We start from the raw sequence: 24221 nt of genomic DNA on the forward strand, positions 1-24221 counted from the left end.
TCAGGGTAAAATACTCACTGGATTTCGAAGACTTAGTATTAAAAAATATAAAGTATCTCTAATATTACATGTTGAACTGACAATAATACCTGGATATATTGGGTTAAATAAACGCTATTATTAAAATTAAACCTACTTGTTTCTTTTTACTTTTTTAATGTGGCTAATAGAAATTTTAAAATTATATATGTGGCTCATACAATATTTATATGGGACAGTGCTGTTCTAAAAAAGAGCTGGTGGAGAACGGGAGGCAGTGGTCCGAAGGGACACTTTGACTTCTGTGCCTTGAGAATCTTGAATGTGCCCCAATGAGAGAGGCTGCAGTGGGTCTGAATGCCTGCAGTTGCCTCTCAAATGGTCTGACGTTACAGAGCTTTTCAGGCTTTCTATTTCTTCTGGAAGCAGGGTTGATAAGTTATGTATTTTTAGGGATTTTATGCATTTTAAGTTTTCAAATTTAATGGCATAGAGTCATTGACAGCATCCTTTTATCGTAATGAATGTCGTCTCTGCAGCTCTGTGCCCCTCTCCGGAACAGGATGTATTAGTGTTCTCCCCACCCTTTTGTAAACTTGATCAGTTTTGCCTATTTTTAATCTTTTCAAAGATCTGCTCTTTACTTCGTGCATTTTTAACCTGCTTTTCCTGTGGCCTGGCCCCCTGTTCCCTTTCTCAGCATCTGGTTGAGTCCTTTATCTCTGTCAGGTCACAGGGCGGCCTCCTTTCCTCTGGGAGGCCTTTCTGGATCCTCAGAACTTGATGAGCCCCTTTGGCACGCCCCACTACCATGTTTAAAAAATTTTTTTGTAAGACTTACTCTGTTGTAATCTCTCTCGCTGTCTCTCTCTCTCTCCCCCTCCCTCCTCTCTCTCCTTCCCTCCCCTCTCTTTCTCTGTCTCTAATTTTTAAAAAATCTGGTTGTCTTTCTGTGTCTGACTCATGTTTAATGTCTGGTGTGCCTGGCATATAGCAGGTGCTCAGTGAGTACCGATGACTACAGTGTGAGCCCCTGTGAACAGAGTCCAACTCTCCTTTAGGTGCTTCTCAACAGGACTGCTGCAGGGAGGATCCGACTAGTGCCGAGTGATTGTCCCAGCTGACTGTTCTGAGGTTCTGGATTCTTTCTTCACGTAATTGACAGGAAGCAGAGGGTTGGAGTTGCAGCCACGACATGAGTAGAATGAAGCCGAGTGTGGCTCGATGAGCCACAGAAACATGTTGCTGGGTGGTTGCCTCTGGGCTTTTGTTTAAGAGAGAAGCCGAAGTGGTAAGCTTTTCATTCGGCAGACTGTCTCTTACAGTGAGTTTGTCCTCAAAGAGTTGGGCCTTCATTTGGCTAAGCACCTGCCAGTCCATCCTCGATTATGTACTAAGAACAGAAACTCAAAAGACATTTAAGTGAAAGAAAACCACCACCATCTGAAGCTGTTCAACCAGAATATAAATATCTGGCACTGGTGGTACATACTCAGTGCTAACTTCTCTTATGAAGTAGAGCTGTTTGGTTTTCACAAAAGAAAGAAAGGGTGTTTTAAAAATTGATATTAGAGAGAGAGGAAGGGAGAGAGAGAAATATTAATTTATTGTTCTACCCATTTATGCAGTCATTGGTTGCTTCTTCATGTGCCCTGACTGGGAATCAAACCCACAACCTTGGCGTATTGGGGCGACACTGTTAACAAACTGAGCCAAAAGGAGAGTTTTGTTAGCAAGATACTGTGATTGAAAATGAAGACATTAAAATATTTAAAACATATACAACATGCTGGCGAAGATGATAATCTTTAGGAAGGGGAAAAGGGGGGTCTCTTTTCATGGTTACATTGTACTCATATTTGTGGCCATGTTGTCACCTAATATAAATATTCATAGCACATTGAAGCCATTATTATTTTATTTTACTTATATTTTATCCAGTTGGTAAGAATCAGTGCAAGTTTCATTGTCTCTCCGACATGAGCCCTGCCAATAATAATGATAACATTCTAAACTCTTACTGGGTGAAAGAAGGAGTCTTCTCAAAAATAATAAGAAGAAGAATAGGAAGAAGAATAGCTCATTTGAGCACCTATCAACTGCTAGGCTCTTGGCTAAACATTTTATCTAGCACATTACTTTAATGCTTATATTTTGTGAAAAGAGATTTTATCTCCACTTTACAGATGAGAAAATGGAGGCTCGGGGGGGGGGGGGGTAGAGAGGAGGCAGCCTGCTTGCCGCCCTCAGTGGGGAAGGGAGGGAGCCAGCCCTGTAGCCCCGCGTCGGTTCTGCCCTGAGCACCGGTCCCTGGGCCGCACTGACAGGCTGCAGAAACAGTCCCCACTGGCTGCTTCCGAAACCCCCTCTTCAGAGCTGTCTGGAAATGGGCACTAATCCTCTGCTCAAGGTGGCGGGGAAGAATCACGTTTTTTTCATGTGGTGGGAAAACACAAGCTGTCGCCGACCCTGAGGCCTGCTGCTGGCTTCATTCTGTGAGTCCCTCGCCTGACCTGAGATGGTTTCCTGAGCGCACCTCGAATCCTGCCTTTTCACTCCTACTGCGGACATTTCTCCACTTCTATAAGCTCTTCCGTGGCTGGAGAGTTTGTGACTTTTCTTTACAACCTTTCCTGGGGTTGTAGCCTCCTTCCAGGCAAGAAGCCGTCCCTCGTGCCCCAGCACTGTCCCCCCTCTGCTCGCCCGCCCGGCTTCCTGTCGCCCCCCCCCCCCCCCCCCCCCCCGGGGGCAGATGATCGCTGGCAGCACTGCGCTGCTGACGCCTGCGGGTGGGCTGTGCTCCCTGACCACGCGTGTGCACCCAGCACAGGCACGCCCACAGCAGGGCCCGGGACTGAACACGCTGTAGGTAACTCCTCCCGGCCCTGTTAAGAGGCCCCTCTGCATATCTTCATGTTGGGGATACCTGTAGACCCAAGAGCCATTTTCTCACTGGGACTTTATTTTTTAAAATTTATCTTTATTGTTGAAAGTATTACAGGTATCCCCCCTTCCCCCCACATTGATCCCCCCCTCCACCCAGGCCTTCACTGCATTACTACTGTCTCACTGGGACTTTCGCTGACAGTGCGAAGACGTTGCTTCTGAAACACAAGATATACACCCAGGACTGCCTACCCTCCTGAGTGGGGACCTGGCCTTGACAGGCTTCCGAGGAGGTGCAGTTTATGCTGCCAGTGCCCCTCACAGGCTTCATAAAGAAGCCTCCTCAGGAGAGTGGCTTTATTCCCTGAAGCTGTCCTTCAGAGCCACTTGGGTGGTAGTGTTTGGCTGGGAGAAGCAGGAAACTATCAGGAGACTCTTAGGATGCCAGATTAGGTTGTTAAATGTGAATGATCAGGAAGCCTCGTGGTGGAATGCAAGGGTGGGGGAGCCCTTCTCTCCAAGGTTTCCTGGCAGTTTCCCCACCTCAGAAGGGTGGGTCCAAGTTCCCCAACAATGCCCTGGATTGATAGACTTGCTCTGATGCTTTTTCTTTGCCTAAGAGGCCTCATAGTGGGAGGCCCTGCCAAACTGGTGCCCTCCCCCAAGGAGCCCCCAGGCTGCATTCTTCCTAAAGTATGCTCTGCCCTGCTTGGTGGGGCTTCTCTCTTTTGAGAGGGGCTACACCCTCTGAATCTGGAGTCAGACACACCTGGGTATGAATCCTAACTTGGCCACCTACCTGCTGTGTTTAACCTCTCTAAGCCTCAGTTTATCTTATCTGTAAAATGGGGAAATGATAATATCCCCATTATGCCACAATATTATATGAAAATATATTATGATACAAAGTTATATTATTTTTTAAAGTATGCAATGCCATTATAATGTGTTATATATAAAATATTATAATGTATAACACCATTATAATATTACCTGTATATCATGTATTAAAATTATAATATAACCTGATATAATAACCTATCTTATTGTTATTGTGAGACTTAGATTATGTGGACAAAGTGCTTAGCACAGGCCCTGGCACATCATGTAACTTAATCACTGTTAATTATTGTGATCTTCATTTTCTGTGAACTAAACCTTTACTCAGAATGTTCTATAAATGTTGTTGCTTTGGAAGCAACGAAGCTCATCAAGTGATTAGAAAGCAAAGCCCAATTATAACTCCAGGAGGGGAGGGAATGGAATCCAGGGTGAAGTATTGTTGGATTCTAAGTGGGTTTTTTGTGTGTGTGTTTTTTTTAAGGGAGAAATGTCTTTTCAGAAGAACTTAGAGCAACATGTTACTTAGTAGAGTAGGATATTAAATCTAAATAACCACCCACATGTTCTCTGTTTGTCTTGAGATGTGATTAGCCTGGGGTTTTATTGTTGTACGTGTGGGTGAGGAGGCGGGTGAGGCAGAGAAGTGGGCTGGAGAGAAAGACACATAAACAGGGGTTCCCATCTGTTGGGTGAGTTGTCCCAGCTTTTCTGTGTCAGTCCTGTGCCCCTGGTTGATGGCTGTTCTTGGAGCCAGGATTTGGGGTGTGGGTGGCACCGTCTGACGTCTGTGGAGAACTTAGCAGTGATGGAACTGGAGTTAGAGCCCTCATCTCCTCTGAACTCTGTGTGCTGGGTATTATTTCTCCTGTTCTGCACATAGGGATCTAAAAGCTCAAGAGATTAAGGCTCATGCTCAGGGTCACAGCTAATAAAACACCAGGAGATTTGGGATCAGACAGCTGAGATCAGAATCCGATTTTACCTGGATGTGGATGGTTAAGTCACTTACCCTTAGGCCTCTGTTTTCTTCGTACAGGCTTACAGTGTGAGAGTCAATGAGATTAACTTTATGAAGTATTAGCATATGCTGTTGAAATCACTCAGTACCCGTTAGCTGCTGCTATTATAGAAATTACCCTGCATGTTCTCTTTGGTATGGTAGAGCTGATCAAAATTTTTACTCAGACCTGGCACACTGCGGAGCCTGCACTGGTCACTGCAGACATCCTGCCTCGTGTCACTGCTGACTGTGGCAGAGGACAATGGAGAGGTGTGGCTATCATGTAAAAACCACCACCACCACCCTTTTGGTACAGTACTGACTAAAACCTCAGGGAAAAGTCCAAGGGGGGCCTTGTTCAGGGCTGCTTTTCAGCGAGATGGTACTTCACGCAAACACGATCTGAATGATCCATATTGACAAATGTGACATTTTTGGGAGGAGTAATTTATCACTCCATAAAGATGTTGTAAAAGGTGTCCCTGTAGGTATGTGGGCAGCCACAAAATGTATTCACTTTACAAGACAGAAATAAGGTATCCCTGGCGTTCCAGGGGCTGCCCAGCCATGTTGCCACACTGCCCTTCCCTAGTTACCTGCCCCTTGTGCTGGCCCGACCTGAAGCTGCCCCCGTTATGTCTGGGAGACTGGCTCATGTGGAGAGATTAACAGGTGAGGAAACCGGTTCCGACTTGTTAGGCAGCGGTTACACGTCCTGTTGGTTGTCCCTTTAAAAGCCTGGAGCTCAGGTGTGGCCTACGTGGAGGTGCCGGGACTCCCCAGCGTGTGTGAGCAGGGGCGAGCTGCAGGCTGTGTTGAAGCTATAAACATCGCCGGGTGGCATCCGCTGGGACTCATTTGTGTATAAGAAATAAAGATCAACATTGGGAGTTTGGTCCGGTTTTCTGATTGCCTCCAGTTTGAATTCTCGAATTTATTTTTTAAGGGTGAGAGATGGACTATTTTAAGGGATGCTGGAGCTTTCCTCCTGGGGGCTGGGAGGGAGTTTGGAGCGAATTTGGCTGCTTGAGACTGCAGAGCTGAGGAAAACCAACGGCCTCCTGTGCCCAGGCCGTTTCTCCAGGCATCTCTGTTTTAGATAAAGCTGCATCTGAAGCCAGTGACTTCCTCTGAATAACCAACCAGTGAGTAACAAACATGTTCTCTTGTCTTTTCTCCTCCCTTAGGCCTAAACGGCAGCGGCAGAACCACTTTCCCATGTTTCCCTCTCCTAAAGGCTGGAATTTCAGAGGGGTAAGTGCTGTCCCTGGGTGTGTCCTAGTCTAGAAGCTCCAGAGAGGATGCTCTCAGGGTTGGCGTTACTAATCAGTCTCCGCTGAGAACACTTCTGCACTTTACCACTTGGGAAAGTCATATTTGCATCAGTGGTTGTCGTTTAATTAACAAATGGAAGTGGCCCAATAAGCACCCGCTGATGTGCTCTTGCCCTGAAGGTCTCGGGCTGCTGGAAGCATCTTTAAAGAAGTCCAGTGGTGGCGAGGTTGATGAGGTGGGCACTGTGGCTGTTTTCTTGGGAATGTGGAGGAAACCAGTGCAAGTGCAGGAAAAAAGAAATTGGAAATGTACAGTCTGTTAATACGTAGGTTTATGACTTTGTGGGGAGCTTGATGTAAAGGTAATCATAAAATTCTCGCAATTACAGTCATAGACATTTAGAGGTGTAGGAAGGGTCAGATCTAACCTTTTGATACAGTTTTCTTCCTTAACACAATAATGATAATAATAGTAGTAATAAAGGATATGGAGCTTCTACTGTGTGCTGAAATGAATACTAGCTCTGACCCCAGGAACAAGACCTTTGCATGTATGAAGAATGCTCTGAGCTATGTTTCACCACTAGGCCTTTGCATGCCTTGTTCCTTCTGCCCAGAACACTGTCCTCCGCTGTCTAGCACCGCACTCCTACACAGACTGCAGCTGGCCCACCCACCTCACCCATTGAGTCTAAACCTTGACATCTCCTCCTGTGGGAAGCCATCATGACCACCCCCTGAGTCTGAGCTAGAGGCCCCTCCTATGGACCCCTGAACTTTCTTCTCATTGTTAAGATTGTTAGTTAGCACTTACTGAAGTTTAGGCTTGGAAGCGCCAAGCAACAGGTATGTAGAGACATTCTCACTCTCTCTTGTTTACTGCTATATCCCTAGTGCTAGCACACTACCTGGACATACATGCTTAATGAATTTGTTTAATGAATGGAATGAATGAATGAATGAATGAATGAGTCTTCTCACACCCATCAGACACAAAATCCACTTCAGATTGTGCTTCAAGTTCAAGACTTTAGTCTTTTCAGCACTGTTTTTACTGGTTCAATTCATCTTTAATAGTCTACATAGATGTCAGTTATTTTCCTGATGTCTTATTAAAAATATATAGAGCATAGCTCTATTTTAGCTAAGTTTACAATATGCCTTTCATTGAGTACAAAGAAAAATGTGTTAACCTCTTAAGTAGATGTGCATGTCTTACTGAATATGTCAGGTAACTCCTATATTTCTGGCTTTGTGGAGAAGATTCCCATTGCTCTAAGTGTGTTCAGTTGGATAATCATAACCATTAAGTGAAAAAAGAATTGTGTGGTCAGATAAACTTGGGACACACTGAGAACACCAAATTAAATATGTCCACTTCTGCAGGACCTCTCAGAACCTTTGATGTATCGATGTGCATGGAAACTACATTAAGGAAAGTTGATGGAATTTGTAGCATGTCCCAAAGTCATTGACCATAAACCTTTTGTTGACGAAATGGTTTGTATACACTTTAGAATAGTTATGAACTATGGCAAAATTAGACCTCCTGCGAGCAAGTTGGCCTTTTTGAAGGCAATTATTTTCTCTCCCTATCTACCACTTCTTCATTGTACCCTGTCCTCCTGATTCAGTAGTGACCACTAGCCAAGGCTTGGGGTACATCTAGGGTGACCTACAATCCCAGTTTGCCCAAGACGGTTCTGGTTTGGCACTGGGAGTCCTGTATCTTGGGAAACTCTTTAGTTCCTGGCAAACGGGACAATTGGTTACCCTACCTATGGCTGTGAGACCTCTTCAGCTCTTCTCCCCTTAAAAAATGTTTCGTGAACTCTGGTTGATAGAACTTGCTGCTGAAAAGGAACCTGTTAGACACACGCTTGGTTTAAGTGACCCTTTGTTAGCCTTACTCTTGCAGTGGTAGCATTTTTTTTGTTTTATTTCGTTAATCGTCACCGAGGACATTTTTTTCCCCCATTGATATTTAGAGAGAGTGCAAGAGAGGGAAGGGAGGGGGGAGAGAGAGAGAGAAACATTGATGTGAGAGAGACACACTGATTAGTTGCCTCCTACATGCGCCCCTGACTGGGCCCGTGATCAAACCTATAACCCAAGCACGGGCCCTTGACCAGGAATCAAACCTGCGACCTTTCGATGCCCAGGCCAATGCTCTAACCACTGAGCACACGGGCCAGAGCGCAGTGGTAACATTTAAAGTTAGAAACTCACAGTTAGGAGAACACACTAACTGCCCCTGGCTAATTGTAACCAAATAGTTGACAATCTAATGCGTTGTTGACTTCAGCTTCGTATCAGCCCTCAGATTCTTAGTCAGCTCCTAAGATTTTCCCAAGTAGTTAGAATTTTGGGAGTGAATAGAGTCTGGTGGGTGGTCAGGTCAGTTGTGGTGTTTACTTTGGTCTCTCGTCCTTACTTTGACTTATTCTGGCCCCTGAGGCTTATTGGTAAAGTTAGACAAACTCATAAACCAGAGTGAGGTGGTTTGGGGCCTCGGTCACTTGCCAGATTCTCCTGTGGCCAGATCTCTCTCTCTCCACCTCAGAGCATAATCTTCCATGGCATGGGGGTGAGAGGGAACCCACACAAGTGGGAACACTCACTCCCAGCCAGGACACCCTTTGTAACCATCATTCTGGTCATTGCAACTCAAGAACAGGAAAGACTCAGAAGCCGGGATACAGGCATTTGAGGCTGGTGGCATTGTCCAGCTGGTGGCATTTTCTATCCCAGGCCTGTTAGACTGAGCTGTGTTGCTGTCCTCGGGCTTTTTGTCAAGGCTTTGTTTTCTCCTTTACTGAGAAAGGAAGGTTTTAGAATCTCTGTGCTGGCAAATTTCCCATATTTATGTGTATGGCAGAGAAAACCATTATAAGCATTTGGAATTCCCTTCTTCTTTAGCTTGTAAAGAAAAAAGCTGCTGTGTTAGTTCACCCAGGTCCTGGGCATTTGTGGATTTGGGGGTGGCGGTGGGGGTGGGGGTGGGGAGAAGAGGTGGTGAGAAACAGATTGGAAAGGGCGAGAGGAGGGGAACTGCATGGCTGTAGATGACAAGCAGAGAGGGAGACACATGAGGGCTAAGGAGAGAGCTGGGGACAGGGCACAAGGGAGGACAGGAGTGGTTGGCAGCTTAAGGAGTAGACATTTTGGGAAAAGAGTTTCAAAATAATTTTAAGGAAAGTCTTTTTGAGTGAACTGTATTGTACCCCTTCTTGTCTTCCCTGGAAGCATTCATTGCAGATCTGCAAACCCCTCAAGGCACTAGGAGTGGCATAGGTGGTTTTCTTTCTTTCGGGTGGAGTTTTTGGTTGTAGACAAGTTCAGGAAGGGCTGGTGACACTTGGCTGACATGTCCCTTCCATCTACTAAGCAGTTTAGCTCTTTCAAGAGCTGTCATTAGTATTAACTGCAGGTTGTGTTCCTTTGGTTCCCATGCTTGTCTAAGGAAACAGAGGCCCTACGTGTTATCAATCCTTTAGGACTCCCCTGCCCTCCCAGGCAAGGGGTGGTGCTCTCACCAGACCCATGGGTGCTACAGATACATTCATGGAGGCAAACCAAGATGATGGTCTTGGTTGGGGCAGTGATAGCGGGAACATTACGAATAAAACAAGAACAGAATGGGGGGAATGAGAAGGCGGGACCCTGAGTGAGGTGGGACCCTGGGGGTGTCTTGCTTTGACACAGCTCCTCTGTCAGGTGCTCACTGCACATCTGGTCCCCATCTGGTTGGGCCAGTGCTGAGCTCAAAATTTCCACCCTTCCTTGTGAAAATATTTGCTACAGCTCCTCCAGTTAGCTGAGAGAGAGACAGACAGACTCAAGGAGGAAACTTACCCTAGAAATGTGAAAATTTCAGGAGCACAACTTCTGCCATTGCCTATTGGTTAACTAGGAAATACTTAATGAGACCTGCTGTGTGCAAGGTATTGTATTACATATCAGAACTGAGGTTTCAATTAAATATCAGCCAAGTTTCAGAACCATGCTCATCTTGTCTATTCCTCCAGTGTCTGGTTTTCACTCTTGCCTAGGCCATTTGGGAAAACATTTTTAGATTCTGGGACTTTGGAAGGGACTTTGGACCTTTTAGCCCCAACCTTTTAATTTTCAGATGACGAAAACAAAGCCAAATTAGCCACACATTCCGAGAGAAAAGAGAGAAGTTTTTGTTTCCAGGGTCCACGTATGAAATCCTGGTGTCGAATTCTGATTTCCCTGGCATAGGCCACATACCTTGCCAATCACTATGGCCTACAGGATTGGGAAGGCCTTGGTCACTCGCTCCCTCTGAGGGAGCTGGGTGGACAGGGTTTGTGGTTGACAGCTCCACTAGAGCCGCTTACTTGAGGTGGCGAAGGGGTATTTGCTCCAAGGAAGACTTTGGTACTGTAACCAAAAGGTAGTCAGTTCCTAGTCAGACAGGAAATCATGGTGACGCCTCCTAGGATCATTCGGAGTTGGGAGGTCAGGACTAGAGCCTTGTTTTCAGACAGTACTCCTGCGCCTGCTCCATGCTGCCTTGACACACCCCAGGGCCTGTGTTTGGAAGAAAGTTGGCAAACCCTTCATGTAGCTGAATGTTTCTTGAAGGTCAGACTGAAATGCTCTGCTTGTCATAGCTCAGTAGAGTGACAGGATCTCTGACACTCAGAGCACACCCGGTCGGGTCATTGTTTACTGGGTCTTACCATGTCTCCTCTGCAGAAGAAGGCGTCACAGCTTTCTCTCTCTGCCAGCCTCAGTTTGTACATTCACATCCATTTATCGAACATTGGCTCCAGGCAAGGCTATGGCAGTCCCGCGTGATAGATAATATTTATTCCCATTTCAGAGGTGAGGAAACAGTCCCACATCTGCTAACTTGCTTAAGATCACAGCCATAGTAAGTGGCTGAGCCAGCTCTTGAACTTGGGATTGTCTGTCCCCAGGCCATTAGAGCATATGGCGTTTTTTTAAAACAGGCTGATGACATACCTTTCTTCAAAGGAGGTTAGAGTGAAGACCTTTATAAAAGTGCTAGAAACAAGGGAGTATCCTATGGTAAGCTTTTCATCACCTAGAATCCCTTTTAATTCCCTCCTGTTACCTTGAACTTTAATTTTAAAGTTTTGATCTTTTCTACTATATTTGTGAAAAAGTAACTTGTTGCCTCATTTTGTATCAGTAATTATGAAAACAATAGTAACAGCTCCACTAATCCCAGGTAACTGACCCCTAGCATTTCACTGTACGAGGCACTGTGTTGAGCACCTTAAGCGAATCTTACTTCCCAGAACAGTCCCAAGCGGAAGATGTTACCTGTGCCTCATCTTCATTGTAGAGATGAAGAGACAGGGCAGTTTAATTTTCTAAATTCCCACAAATTAGCACACAGTTCTGTGGGGCAGGAGTTTGGGCGTGGCATGGCTGGGTTCTCTGCTCAGGGTCTCCCAAGACTGAACTGAAAGTGTTGGCTGGGGTGGGGCCTCATCTGAGGTTCAGGGACCTCTTACAAGTTTATTCAGATAATCGGTTGCAGCACGGAGGTCCCTGTTTCTTTGCAGGCTGTCAGCTGGGGGTCACTCTCAGCTCCTAGAGGCTAGTCTCAGGTCCTTGCCATGTGACTCCTTCCGTCTTCAAAGCCATAGAGAATCTGCCTCACACCAAATATCTCTTAATCTTCACATCTCATTGACGTGAGGAAGAGCCCAGTTCCTTTTCAGGGCTCACCAACTAGATTAGGCTCACCCAGGTAGTCTTCCTGTTGATTATCTAAAAGTGGATGGTTAGTAATCTAATCATAGGGATATCCCATTACTTCTCAGGTTGTGCCTGCACTCAAGAGCGGGGATTATACGGGGTGTGCACGCTAGGGGGTGGAGGTGTCGAGGAGCACCCTAGAATAATGCCCACTCTGTTAGTGGCTCTGGTGGAGCTTGCTCAGGGTCACATGACAAGTGAGTAGCTGAGCTGGAATTCAAATCTGAGCTCACCTCATTCCAAACCCATGTTCTTTGCCAGCACCTTTTAGGAACTTCTCTTTAATATGAAATTACTTGCAAGTGGGGAAAATATTTGCAATATTTACCTTATACTAACCTCCTTAATCTACAAAGGACTTGCAAAGCAATAACACAAATTTGGTGAAACCTAATAGGAAAATTTTTGAAGGATCTGAATAGGGAGCACAAAAGAGAAAATACAAATGACCAGTAAATGAAGTCAAATTGTTCACTCTAACTTACACTTTTAAAACATTCTTAAATCACAAAAGTAATAAAAAACAATAATAATATTTAATTTAGTTAGCTCTTTCAATGTTAGCTACCATTTCCAGTGCTTTGTATATCATGACACTTCCCAGCAACCTTATTAGGTAGATACCATTATTATGCCCATTTTCCAGATGGGCAAACTGAGGCCTAGAATTTTTTATTTTTTAAAATATGTCTTTATTGATTTCAGAGGACAGGAGAGGGAGAGAGAAAGATAGAAATGATGAGAGAGGAAGTCATTGATTAGCTGCCTCCTGTACACCCTGTACTGGGGATGGAGCCCGCAGCCCAGGCATGGGCCCTGACCAGGAATCGCACTGTGATCTCCTGGATCATAGGTCAATGCTAAACTGCTGAGCCATGCCAGCCAGGCTAGGCCCAGAATCTTAATTACACATCCCCAAGGTCCACTTTAGTCTGGCTTCAGAGCCTGTGCTCTCAGCCATGTGATTGCTGAATGAGTGCAAATGATGCAGAAGCATGTAATGTAAAACATGTATGTAGAGCTTTAAATCAGTAAGTCAAGAAGAGCAAACCAAAATAACAACAACTGAAACAATCCGCTTTTGTAAGAAGATAATATATTAGTATATACACAGAAACAGTCTGAAGGACTATCACCGTTGACTGACAGTTTGGGGTTGGTGAGGTCCCAGGGAACTGTTGCTGTGTTGGTTAAATATTTTTGTAATGTCTGATTTTTTTTTTAGAGAATATATATTACTTTTATAAGTAGTAAAAACAATAAACTTGTAATAATTACAAACAAACTTCTTCCATAATCACAACCTTCCACAAGCAAGAGGAGGTTTATTATAAGGTATTGGGTACTTAGAGAACATCAGAGTTCATTAATGAACATGTTGTGGCAAAATATATGGGGACTGATAAAATCTGGGTGCACAGAAGAGGCCCCTGCCCGGTCTACTATCCCCCCCCCTTCACCTCCCTACCTCCCTAGTAGGCTCGAGGCTGCCTCTGTGCACTCTCAGGGCGGGGAGTTTACTGTCCACTGCCCATGGGCAGACCAAACTCTGTTCGGTGGACAGTTTTTGGCAGTTACAGTAAGAGCTTAAGTGGAGAAAAGATACATGCTTTGGAGTCAGAATGCAACTGGAAACTTCAGACAAGACACATTTCAGGGCCTCAATTCCCTGATCTGCAAAATTGGGACAACAATGTCATCTTCTCAAAACATGAGACTTGGTTATAATGTGTAAAATGATCTGAATAATGCCTCCATGTAGGTAAGTGTGCAGAAAATATTAGCTCCTTATAACTAAGGTTATCTTCTACCTGATATGACTGTTTTCTAAATATGTGTACTTACTTAATGGCTTTTCCATGTGTGGTGCCCCCTCAAAAGGAAAAACTGACTCTCTCTGGTTTCCGCTTAGACCTCTTGCTCATTTCCCTGCAGGCGGTGGAGCAGCCAGCCTGCGATTAGATGCTGACACCTGTGAGGAAAAGCCCATGTCATCTTCCGTCTGCTGACACCAAAAATATGCCAGCACATTGAAGCTCAGTTTTAGATTCAAAAGCAGTTTCTTTTTTTGGTCACATATGAGGTCTCTGGGGACAGAGTGGCTTGTATGTCTGCTGTGTAAATTCTATACTTCTGATGCAGAATTTATAGATCCCTGTGTTTATTTTATGCAGCTGTCAATTCAGTCATTCCCTTTCTGTTCCAGAGCCGTGCATGGTAAAAGGTGCTTTTGACTTTAGTCTTGTGGGTTAATTAGGAAATCTTGTTGTTAGTGATGGAAAGTCAACTCAAATTGATTTAAAGGCAGAGTTTTTAATTACATAGGTCTGAGGAATATCTCATGGGATGCAGTGGAGCCTGAGAAGCCCCTGGATCCAGATACCAGCAGCCCATGAAAGTTCTCGACTCCTCTCTATTATTTGCTAACTTTTTTCTGCAGACTGACTTCGTCCATTTCTCCATACCACGGAAATGCAGCAATCTGCAGAGAGACAGCCATTTCTGTCTCAGAGCCAAAATTACTAGGGAGGGATTTTGACTGGCCGAGCTTGGGTCAGGTGGCCACTCCAGGATCCATCAGCAATGGTCATGGAATGGAATTCTACCATACCACTGTGGGGTCTCCCATGGTCACCATAGTAACTTGGAGGGGAAGAGCAGTTTCTAGAAGGGCAGAGGCACTAGACAGATGCAAACAATTCTTGTCTGCAAAAGTCTTGCCTATTTCTCAGGTGAACAAAACTCCTGTTTAGTTAGAGGCAATCCTTTTAGTTATTGATATATTTTTTTCACCCCTTACAGTCTGATCTAGGAGCAAGAATTAGACTGCACATAAGACATAAAACGTAGTAGTCCTGTAGATTAATTGAAATACTAGCAGACCCTGGAAAACTACATTCTGAAATTGTTGGGACCATTTCTATAATACTGGGAAGTATTAGAGCTTAGGGGTTTTAACTAAAAGGTGGCCCAAGAATCAGTCTCAGTATCGTTTTGTGGTTTGTCACATTTATAATTTTTCATGGAGTTTTTCCCCCCCATTTTTAAATTTTAATCAAATTTAGCCTTTATTATACAAACAATATCATGGCAGTGACCTTGTCACCTCCAAAAGGTCCTCATGCTGTTTATAGATGTGGGAGGGGATGATGCTGTTGAAAATCAAAGGGATACACTGATTTGAAAAATTTCTTTTCTGAAGCTGAACCTTCTCCCTCAGTTTTCCTTTTCCCTTTCCATGTTCAATGTTATATTCTCTATTTTCTGCCCATGTCTGAAGCTGGGGATGGAAAATGAAGCCTCTTGCATGGGGGTTAGTAAAGGTCCTCGACTAACTTTTCTCCTGTCCCATCCCTTTTTTTCTTTTCCCAGTTAATGTGGCCCATTTAATGGATTGGACTGGGTTTAGCTCATTGTGACTCTAAGTAGCCCCCCCCTTTAAATGCTTACATCACACTGTCAGTAAAGCCAGTTGAAACATACAGCTGGAAGCAAGGGGGAAGAGATGAGGCAATTGAACTATGGAGAGGATGCAGGTGGGACGGAAGGCTCCCACCTGAATCCTGGGGTTCACAGTGCCGATATGCCCTTTCTCTGTTTTGCATTCGCCTTCTCCACTGATGATGTGATTGCAGGAACCAAAGTTGAAGTTCATGCTGGAGGCCCACAGACTAAAGGTGCCCTGGTCCAATGACACACACTTGCTTTACCAAAAGGACTCAAGGACAAGTATACCTGGTCAACAGCTGCAGTTTGCCAATTAGCTGGATGAATATCTGACTAATTTCTGTTTCATTTGTTTTTCTTGGGCAGAGGACATATGGAGCCAGGGTGGGTGTCCCCAATGGGTAGCCAAATTGAGGCCTCATATATTTAAGTGTTCATAGATACTTAGTGCCTCTGTATGTATATTCATAAATTTCACATGTATTTAGTGCATAACAAACAATTAGTAACCAGGTACCTTATGAATATTAGGTATCTTTTGCTCCTTTATATTTAGCACACACATGCTCTACTTACTAGCCACTTATTATACTTAACATGACAAAATATTTCTATTATTGAATATGAATAAATCTTACAAATGTATTCATCTTCAGTAATTGAAATAAATATTCTCTAAAAGCAAGTTGAAATGCTTATTTCAACTTGATTGCATGGGGGCTGATGAATAAAATTCTTTTATATGATTTTCGGGCCTCCCACATTTGTCATCTGCTACCCAGGCTTTCTCCTCCTGCCACCAGCTCTGGAAATCTCAATGAACACGACTCCTGGACCAGGCTTTTTGTAATAGTAATAGTCAGCATGACTATTACTGCTGACTCCCACGTGGTACTGGTAATGAAACCAGCTGGATTAGATGCTGTAGCAGCAACATGGACCTCCTGTGTTCGGGGAGGCAGGGACGTTCTGTGCAGAACGGTACTAATGCACAGTGTGTTTTTGTATTATCAGGGCTGACTTGGCTTAACATCCATTTAAGAGAACGAGGCTGGTTATTTTTATATGAACAGATGAGGATTGGTTTAAAATCATAGCTATGACTTGAGGTGCAATGAAGTTGTATCAGATATGCATTTAATTTATGCAGGTTCAACTAAACCTGCTCATTGAAAAGGGGTTGGGAGAGAATTTATGACTCAGCTAAAGTGTTAGATGTATGGTGAACCTGCTGTTCCCGGAAAGTTGAAAGATAAGTGCAATGAACTCCCACCATCCATAATCAACAATTGCTAACATTTTGCCTTACCTACTTATCAGTCTCTAGCTGTTTATATAACTTGGATTTTATTTACTAAATAATTTTATTTTATTTACTAAATCATTTCAAAGTAATACAATTGCAGATATCATGACCCTTCACTTCTAAATACATCAGACAGTATGTCCTGAGCATAAAGACATTTTTCTATGTTACCAAACCTAAGAAAATCATTATCAAACCTAAGGAAGTTGGATTTGTTTGTTTGTTTTTGTCCAATTGAGAACCGTGATTTTATTTTGTTTCTATGGATTTTGTTGTTGTTGTTGTTTTGGCTCACAGGATAATCTCAGTCGCCCCATCCCAAAATCCCTAAGAAAACTGATTGCATCAGCTCTTCCTTCTGTGGCCAGAAAGTCAGGGTTGAATGGATCTGCCATTCACCAGCTTGGGCAGGTTACTAACCTCACTGAGACTCAGATTTCCCATCTGAAAAATGTATCTAGCTCATAGGGTTCTTATGAGGATTAAATTAAATAATCCATATCAAGTATTAAGTGCTGCCTGTGACATACTAAGTGCTTAATAAATACTTTCCCTCTGCTACTACTACTGTTATATCCACTCAGCAGAACTGTGGGCAACATTGGGAAAAGTGGGGCAGATTTCCTGGAAAGAGAATGTGGCGAAGATACCCCCAAACATTTCCAGTTTAGTAGAAAACCTTTCCATTTATCTAATACTTTTCCATGTTATAGAGAGATCAGTTTTCAGGCCCTGGGATATGGGAGACTGAGTCTGGACCATTTGCTCTTTGCATATATGTGTCACTAAATAAAAAAGACATTGGAGGTATATGGGAATATGCACCAGTTTAGAGGGAGGAAAGAACATTTCTGGTGTAAAAATGTACTAAATGAATTTTAAATGTAGTCTGGATATATTCTTGAACATCCTAATGTCTTCCTTCTGATAGTGTTGACTGGTGGTCATTCAAACCTTACATACCTCGTGAAGTTTGGCAGTGGGCTCAGCTCTGAATTTATTTTGCTCGCGTCTCTGCACTGGGCTTCTCTCGGCACTGTCACAGACTGGTACATCAGACTGGCTGATCTCGGCTTCCTAACCACGCCACCTTAGTTGCTTAATGAAAACATCTAACATGTGACTCCATTCTTCTCATGTTTGTGGTTTTGATTGCATTTTTATGTGTGGGAAAAGTTAACATCTTGTTTTGAACGATAAAAGAAGATTATTTTGATATTGAGGGAACATTTGAAATCATTGACCTCAGCAGGTTGGTCTAAGGCTTGGAAAATTTTCAGTGTTTTATTTTTTTTTTTGACCTACAGAATCAGCCTTTTAAAAAGTGGTAACTGAAAATACTGGTGAGGTTGCAGTAGGACTATGCTCTCACAGATGTTCAGTGGCATTGCTACTTGATCTCATCTTTCTGGAAAGCTGTGTCAAGAACCACAAACATATTTATGGTTATTGGCCCAATAATTCCACTTCTAGGACTGTGTCCTGGAGAAGTCACCATGATTAAAATTTATGCACAGAGATGTTTAGTGCAGCATCATTATAATGATAGGAAAAATGGAAAAAGTCTGCATGTCCAACAGTGTGGGACAGTTGGTGTAAAGTGTGTTTTATCCATATGAGCGCATGTTATGCAGCCACAGCGGATGTTGAGGAAGAGTCATAATTCAGGGGCAAATTTTATTGTTATGTTTTTTAAAGCAGGAATAAAATTGTATATACAGTAATGATCCTGCTATGAAAAAAATTTACTTAAAAGGAAAAGAAAATATGCCAAAATATTACTAATGATTTCCTCTCAGTAAATGAGGTTATCAGTGACATCTTTCTTTGTTTTGAATTTTACTAGTTCCTACAGGATGCATCCATACATAATTTTATAATCAAGGAGAAGAAAAATTAAGGGGAGAAGACAAATACCTAAACTGCAGTTTTGAAGTGGAGTTTTAGGTTTGAACATTTAAGAATAAAAATCATCCCCTTATGGCAGCTACTGAAAAAAAAAAAAAAAATCCTCCCCAACAGGCAACAGGAATAAATCGAAGTCAGAAACTCAATGAATTGGCCTAAATTCCATGGTTACTTGAAATGGAATTTTAAAATATGGCATCTGTTTGTGGAGGAGTTTCAAATGTGAGACCTTGGTAAAGGTGAACTTGGAGGAATTTCGTCTTCCTTTTCTAACAACAACAAAAAAATTCATAAATCTTACTTGGATGTTTGAGAGGGGAGGAAAGCACCTTAATAAGAATGAATACTGTGTACTCAGTCAAAGGAGAAATCACAGCTCTAAAACCATCATCCCCCAAAGAGTTAATGATATTCCAAAGATTAATAGGTAGCTCAGTTGCATCTTACTGAGTTGGGGCACATTATTTTTATGGGTTCTGGATGATAGCTTGGGACAATACTTTGGAGTATCACTTTGGGAAAATTAGAGAAAAAAACCCTAACATGGCAGCCCGTGTGTTCCTTCTCCTGGGCTTAACTTATCATTGAAATTCAGATGGAGTACAGATTGCAAACTTGGCTTAGGGATTTTGGTGTCAGAAAGATCCTTGCTTGCCCTGGCCGGGTGGCTCTGTTGGTTGGTGCGTCGTTCTATACACGAGGGTGGCTGGTTGGATTTCCCACCAGGGCACATACCCTGGTTGTGGGTTTGATCCCTGGTCAGAGTGTGTAAGAGAGGCAGTTGATCAATGTTTATCTCTTTCTCTCTCACCTTCTCTCTTTCTCAAATCAATAAAAACATATCCTCAGGATTAAAGAAAAAAAAAGATACTTGGCTTTTTAAAATCACCCTCCACCCCAAAGTATGTTTTTCACTGTGGGACTTGTGTAATTAAAGTGGAAAGTGTTTTTCTGGGGGCCAGCCTTTGCCAGCATCAATAGGTTTATCACCAAATTCTAAAACTTCTCAAAGAAGGAAAAGCTTGAGTTTTGGACTGGATTAGTCTTTTCAAGTCTACAGAATTGACACAGATGGACAAGATTTGCTGTTCTTGAGACATAATAAAGCCTCCTGTTGCCTATTCGGACAGCCTTGATGTCATGTCCTTTTTCCTGCTTTTAAAAATATTCTTATTTTATTATCCAGAGTGACTAAGAAAGAGGCCTACCTATGTGCCACTAACTGCTCCCCTTTTCTCTTGACACCCACTGTCAGGAAGTGACCCCTCCGTCTCGTTTCATGAATCATTCTGACGTAGCTCCTCCAGTTCCCTGCATTGAGTGTTCCTCCCACTTGACATCATCTCTCTGCTTGAATAAATGCCCATTTCCCTTCACTTGTCCACTTGCATTTTTTTCTATCTTAAGGGGTCTTTTTTTAAAAAAAATATATCTTTATTGACTTCAGAGAGGAAGGGAGAGGAAGAGAGAGAGATAGAAATATCAATAATAAGAGAGTCATCACTGATTGGCTGCCTTCCATACGCCCCCAACTGGGGATCAAACCTGCAGCCTGGGCATGTGCCCTGACCGGGAATTGAACCGCGATCTCCTGGATCCTAGGTCGGTGCTCAACCGCTGAGCCATGCCTGGCCAGGCTCTATCTTAAGGTTTTGGTTTAAAGATGAATGTTGCCTACCATATGTATCTTTTACATACAATTTTATGTTATCCAGTGATATCCAACTTCTTTAATATATTAAGAAATATTTCTGCTACACAACTCAAAGGGCAGATGTCAAAAAGTGCAGTGGACAAGAATAGGAAAGAAAGTCTTTACTGAGGCAGTAAACAGACAGTACGAGTCAGTCAGTTAATTTGGCTTTAGAAATTCTAATTCCTTGTTTTTAAAACCTCTGTCTACATGTCTATTTCTGGAAGAAACACAAAGTCGGTTTTCTGGGTATTCTCCACTCAGCTGCCTTCTGTTTCTTACACTTGACACTGGTTTTACTTCTAGAAAAACTCAATCTCAAGAGTCTCTGGTTTAGCAATAGGAGGAGATCAAAACATTGTCATGTGTTATTAGTTGTGTTTATTTAAACAAAATCATGCAACTATTGTTGCTTACAGTCACTGGGCCGATTTCTGCTGGCCTGGCAGTGTTTATGTTGGCTATGGTGAGGAGATGCTATCAGTAGCTCATTGTGTACTGTTTGCGTAGTGGGACAGGGCATCCAGCTCAAGGCAGTTTTTAAAAAATATGTTGCATTAGTTGAATGATTTTATTAAGGTGCCTTTATGATTGGGAAGGTGCAGCCTGTGACTGATGAGGCAGTGCTCCAGTCTCTAAGAGGCCCCCAGCCACAGCTGGAGGGCTGGGTTAGCAGGTTACCCAGCTTCTAGAACACGGCTGCATGTGGAGGGGGGCTGGCCACCCCACTGAACAGAGAAGCACCAGTGAATGATAACTGGTAAGGGCAGGTTGCTTTGCTACACTGTCCTTTGATGCCGCAGGTCCTTTGAACCTCAGAGGATCCAGGGCTATTCTAGAAACTTTGGCCAAGGCAGTTACAAAATAGTCACGGGGAGGAAAATACAGCGTAGGGAATATAGCCAATGATATTGTAATAACTATATAGTGTCAGGTGAGTACTAGATTTATGGGGGGGGATCATCTCGTAAATTATATAAATGTCTAACCACTATGCTGTACTTCCGAAACTAATATAATATTGAATGTCAACTGTAATTGAAAAATACTTTTTAAAAAGAAAAGAAACTTCGGCAAGGGAAGATCGGCTGGATTTCCCTTAGTTAATAGCATCTAAACAAGGCTTTTCTTCGAGAACAATCATCCTGCTAACCACCAATGGTGATGACTTAGAAACAAGAACTTCAAAGATACACAGTGTTTGAGTTTACTTCTTTCCTCTTAGAAAAAGCTCACTACTTGACATCTAGATTACAGTGGAAACATAGAGAATAACAAGGGTTTTTTTCCGTCTACTTAAGCCACTAGCATGTCTCCTAGCCAAGGTCCTCAAAGTGTGGGTCGTGGACAGTGGCAGCAACAGCACCTGAGAGCTTGTTAGAAATGCAGAATCTCAGGCCCCACCCCAGACCTGAATCGACATCTGCACTTTATCAAGATCCCCAGGTGATCTGTGGCAGTTAGAGTTTGAGAGACGCTGGTTTCTAGGGCCATCCAGATTCAGCTTGCAGATACCCTTAACTCAATAGAGGTTTCACATGGAAATCTTCAGTCAGGATTTGGAGCGATGGAAACTGACATGTGGTCTGCTTTCTCTAGTACAAGAAAGTAGGGCTACGGCCAGTAGTTAGCCAGCACCCAGAACTCCAGCCACTTGGAACTAGAATTACTAGTACAGGTGTAAGAGCCACAGACAGGGTTGAAAATGCTGGTGTATCGCCCCCGCACAGCCCACTCTGCACCCTCCATCCCCACCTGGGAGCACACAAATCATAGAGCTCTGTCCATGGGGAGGCCCTCCCAGAACTCTTTTCTCTGACTCAGAGAATGTATTGTTTTCTCCTGGTGTGCACATAGTAGGCCTTTCACTGCTCTTGCGGTGTCCTGGGCAGTGAGGCCCCCGCAGCCTGATCTGTGACTCAGAGGCAGGGCAGCAGGTCTCGATAACAGGATAACAGAGGGAAGGGTGTTCTTGCACTTCTCACTGAGCCCCTGTGCTATGTAAAGCATTTCCGCCCTTAATTATTTACCCATCCTGCTGTGCCCGCCACTGTCCTGCCTGCTCTTTTCTTTGTTCTGCAGCAGAGGAATTTGACCTCTCTGGGGTTTAAAATCCCGCTCAACCCTGCCCCTCTCTCGGCACCGTTTTCCCTCAGGTGGCAGTTCGCTGGGGGCAGAGGCATGCTTTCCAAACACTGCTGTCTGTGGCTCAGTAAGACTATGTCTTCATTTCAAGAGCGACTTGGGCAGAGGCTAAGCTGATTACAGGGCTCAAGTGAGGCCCGGAGTGCATTTCAGATTTGGAATGCAAATTGTTGTCTGCAATAATTATAGTTTGCACTCCAGTCCTTCTCGGCCCCCATGGTCATTATCCTGATGCAGAATAAGTGGCTTTGTGCTTTCGGAGTGGGAGTAATGAGGGGAAGAGGGGCGCTTGAGGGACATTAAGGGGTGTTTTCAGAGCCTGTCTCCAGGACAGACCCAGAAGTGTGGTGGGGTGCTGTCGCTGACAAGCTCTGTGACCGTGGGCCAGGAACTCAACCTCTCTGAGCCTCAGTGTCCTCCAGTCCTTGTCTTGGAGGTTGTCATGGTGATGAGATGGCAATGATGTGATGGCATGGTGCCTGGTGCTTAGAAGGTGCTCAACAGGGGGAGTTTCACTGCCTGGCATTTACCATATGGGCAGGTATCTGCAACAGGAAAACACACACCCTTTTTTTGGTCTTTTTAAAAAAATATGTCTTTATTGATTTCAGAGAGAGGAAGGGAGAGGGAGAGAGAGAAATAGAAACATCCATGATGAGAGAATCGTCATTGATCGGCTGCCTCCTGCATGCCCCCTGCCTGGGGATCAAGCCTGCAACCTGGGCATGTGCCCTGACGGGGAATTGAACTGCAGTCTCCTGGATCCTAGGTCGACGCTCAACCACTGAGCCACGCCGGCCGGGCCACACACCCTCCTGAAGGGCGATTACCTGTGCACTCGCTGGTTACCCCTTTCATCCCGCAGAGGGACTGTGGCGCATCCTTCCCCTGCTTCATGGGTCCGCGGAACCGCGGGTTTAGAGTGCTGGCTCCGGTCAGAGTTTCTGGGTATCACTCTAGCTGCGTGCCCTTTTGCGAATTTGATTGATGTCTCTGAGCTGTAAGTTTCCTCATTTGTAAAATGAACATTGTAATTGTATATGATTCACAGGATTGTGGGAAGATTCTATGTGAAAAATGCATATAAAATTGAGTGCCAGTGCTTGGCACAAACTATGAAGAGCTACTATTGTTATTGCCTTTGCAGAAATAAGAAAATTAAGGTGGTTTAAGAGCTTAGTGACTTCCCAAGCCTTCATTGCAACTCCTATGTGGTGGAGCCCAAACTCTGGCCCAGCAAACTGGCTTCACAGTTTACATTAGTGTCACCTGAAAGTGGTCAAAAGTCACTGTGCAAACACTGCCCAGGCACCCGCTTCTGGGTATTTCTCCTCAAACCCCTAATTTTTCCGGACAAAGTCTTTCTTTAATTGGGTTAAAACATTATACTATTATTATATTACCATATTATATAATGTTACGTTATATAATATTTTAAAATGTTTATGTTATATATCATAATAACTATTATATATGATAATGATAGCAATAACAGCTATTTGCATGGATTTTCATTCCTCTTGGAAATGTCCTAACCATTGTCAACACTGATAATTGCTTTTTGTTGTCCCACATGGGAACTTACTGTCCATGATTTTGTTGCAGAGTTCATTGTTTATCTTATATAGTCTCCAGGAAGTTGCTATTGTTACTTATCACGTGCCAGGCATTGTTCTAAGTGACTTATTTGATCCTCACAAAGACCTTGTGTGGCAGGTGCTCTTACTATATTATCCCCATTTAATAGATGAGGAGACTAAGGCACAGAGAGGTTAAGTAGATTGACAGAGATCACACAGTAAGCGATAGCACTGGGATTTGAATCCAGGCGGTTTGGCTCAGAATTCCCATACCTAACCCTTATGCTAACCTGCCTTTATTGATTTCCCACCTACTTTCCAGATGCTATGCCCTTGTCATCTTGGCTGACCTCGGTGCTCCCAGACCTCTTCAGCTACAAACTTAGCATATCATCTCCCA

The 24221-nt window shown here is 43.7% G+C and overlaps 1 protein-coding gene across 2 annotated transcripts in view; it reads left to right on the forward strand.

Moving 5' to 3' along the window:
- The window catches only part of ARHGEF3 (Rho guanine nucleotide exchange factor 3), a 273431-nt gene that overhangs the window by 86908 nt on the left and 162302 nt on the right, over positions 1-24221 (forward strand). For both annotated transcript variants that reach the window (XM_081160293.1, XM_081160291.1), the window contains one exon: positions 5896-5962. In XM_081160293.1, coding sequence (XP_081016419.1) covers positions 5927-5962 — 36 coding nt within the window. In that variant the 5' untranslated portion in view covers positions 5896-5926. The remainder of the gene's footprint in view (positions 1-5895; positions 5963-24221) is intronic.

The sequence above is a fragment of the Miniopterus schreibersii genome (genome assembly GCF_964146895.1).
Source record: "Miniopterus schreibersii genome assembly, chromosome: 15".
Classification (NCBI taxonomy): Eukaryota; Metazoa; Chordata; class Mammalia; order Chiroptera; family Miniopteridae; genus Miniopterus; species Miniopterus schreibersii.